This window comes from Engraulis encrasicolus, chromosome 11 (assembly GCF_034702125.1).
Source record: "Engraulis encrasicolus isolate BLACKSEA-1 chromosome 11, IST_EnEncr_1.0, whole genome shotgun sequence".
NCBI classification, from domain to species: domain Eukaryota; kingdom Metazoa; phylum Chordata; class Actinopteri; order Clupeiformes; family Engraulidae; genus Engraulis; species Engraulis encrasicolus.
This window is the reverse complement of record NC_085867.1, coordinates 51,536,163-51,538,415: the sequence shown is the minus strand read 5'-3', so window position 1 is coordinate 51,538,415 and position 2,253 is coordinate 51,536,163. Positions and strand designations below refer to the sequence as shown.

General features: G+C 43.9%; 1 protein-coding gene across 1 annotated transcript in view; it reads left to right on the top strand.

Moving 5' to 3' along the window:
• Positions 1 to 1,562: 1,562 nt before the first annotated feature.
• The window catches only part of LOC134458529 (formin-binding protein 1), a 106,460-nt gene continuing 105,769 nt past the window's right edge, over positions 1,563 to 2,253 (top strand). Inside the window, exon 1 of the mRNA XM_063210888.1 lies at positions 1,563 to 1,957. Within this exon, the coding sequence (XP_063066958.1) occupies positions 1,934 to 1,957 (24 nt within the window). The 5' untranslated portion in view covers positions 1,563 to 1,933. The remainder of the gene's footprint in view (positions 1,958 to 2,253) is intronic.

The window sequence follows — 2,253 nt, the reverse complement described above, 5'->3', positions numbered from 1 at the left end:
CAAGGACGATGAAAAGGCAGAATCTAAAACCTTTGGTACATTTAATATCATATACTGAGAAATTATCATCTGTCAGCATGGTGCCTTGGACCTCAGTCCAGCCCATTGTCTCCCTGGAAGCAATCAGAACTTTGACAATGCATTATAACAACCATTTCATGCTAATTATGGCATGTGGATACTGTATACACAGAAAATACATAGCCTAATGAAAGGGCAACAGGAGAAATTGTATCTGAACATCTGCTACCATGCTGAGACTCCAGATGGACATATACATCAGCTTTAGGCCTATATGCCAAACCACATGTCCTGTCCAAAATGTGCACATCACTATGTTTAAAGCAACGTGTATTCTTTTTACATATATCACTCAATCCTGTTAGTGCCTTTTCCTGGCATAAAGCACACTGATGAGGTAGTGTAGGCCCTATTTCAGTGTTTCTCAACAGGGGTGCCGGGGCACCCTGGGGTGCCGCAGGCCACCCTCAGGGGTGCCGCCGAAACATGGCGGATAAATAAATTATGTAATATAATGCACATTTGTCTAAATTGATAAGTTAATGTTAGTCACTGGAATCTTTCATCTGCCATTTACGCACAATAAAGTATAGGTCGCCACAGTCAGCTGCAACTTCGAACGTAGGTCGTGTGACGTCTCCAAATGTGTTACTTTTGTAAGCTTGTGTGGTATTGGATGCGATGCCATGTTGCGGCTTGTTGGTTTGGTGTGCCTTGAAATTTTTCATGAATTGAAAGGGTGCCTCGCCTAAAAAAGGTTGATAAACACTGCCCTATTTGACTTTTGTGCCATGGGATTAACTAGTCTTTTTATGGGTAGTGCCAGGCCTGAAGTACTATAGCTGGATATTATCTGAGAATTTCAAGGTTTTTTGTAGATAATTAGAGGCACCACCATGCACTTTTTTCGACTTTGAATTGGTTGATGTTCTGTTTTTTTCTTATTGTCATGAATTCCCAATTGTGTAGCCTAACCATTGCATATGTTCTTAGTTTGTCTTTGATGTGCATATTCCATGTATTTTCCTTTGGTTTAGAATTATGCAGTTTGCACAGTGTTCAGTATACTTGGCTACCTGCTGTAGTAGCCTATGCAATATTCACGTCAACCACTAGATGGAAGTGTTTAATTGTGTCAAAAATGAGGCAGCTAGGAGGAAAGTAGAACTTACAAACACATACATTTCACATCTCAAAATCGGATTTTTGATGAGCATGTTGCTCTATATGCTATAGTGTGTGTGTGTGTGTGTGTGTGTGTGTGTGTGTGTGTGTGTGTGAGAGAGAGAGAGAGAGAGAGAGAGAGAGAGAGAGAGAGAGAGAGAGAGAGAGAGAGAGAGAGCATGTGGACAGCATATGCCAGATGAGAACCATCCATTATCCAAATGCAAAAAAGACAAATGATTTCCTTCAATACCATGATTTCATAAAAATCAATAGAGCACAAGGCTCTCTCTTGCCCCCACACCCCCTGTCCCTTCTTCCTCCGTACCATGGTGCGCTCGCTCCCGCCTGTGCAGCTGTCATTCGTCGGAGAACGTGTGCGCGTCTGCGCGAACGAAACAGCCACCCTGCAGAGTCCGTGTAGCCACAGAGTGCCGATCATCTTGTGCGTGTCTTTTGTGGTGATAGAGCCACGGATATCGGGCACTTTGAGGAAGATACAATGAAAAGGTGAAGTCGTTAAAAACGACACAGTGTCTGTTAGACTCTTGTACGATCATAACCTAACAGGAGGAAGAGACAGAAAAACACAGGGGGTGCAACGCACACCCGCTCGTTTCAGAGATACACACCCACTTGCATACCGCACGGAGAGAGGGAGATTTCCCGCTGCTGCTGCTGTGTTTTTGCTGGTTTTAGTCAACTCTGTCTGAATCGTGGATTATCACGAGGATTCCGCACTGGAACCATGAGCTGGGGTACCGAGCTATGGGTAAGTGTTCCTCCGACACTCATTTTTAATTAGCCAATTCTGCGCTTGGCACTGTCTCTGTGAGCTGGTTACCAGCGTTGTGATGTGATTGTGAACACTGTTTGGCCATCGCGCAACGGACACTCTGCGGCTTGTAGTGCAGGGAAGAAGAGGAAGGGGATTAGTACGACAGCTATATCTGTTCTCTGAACGTATTCTTCGGTGCCAAGAGTAGCCATAAAACATGTGGGGCTTGCAGTTGATTTTGCTCCACCTGGTAGCATATATATAAATTAAAGGCTATCATTTGTAGTCTT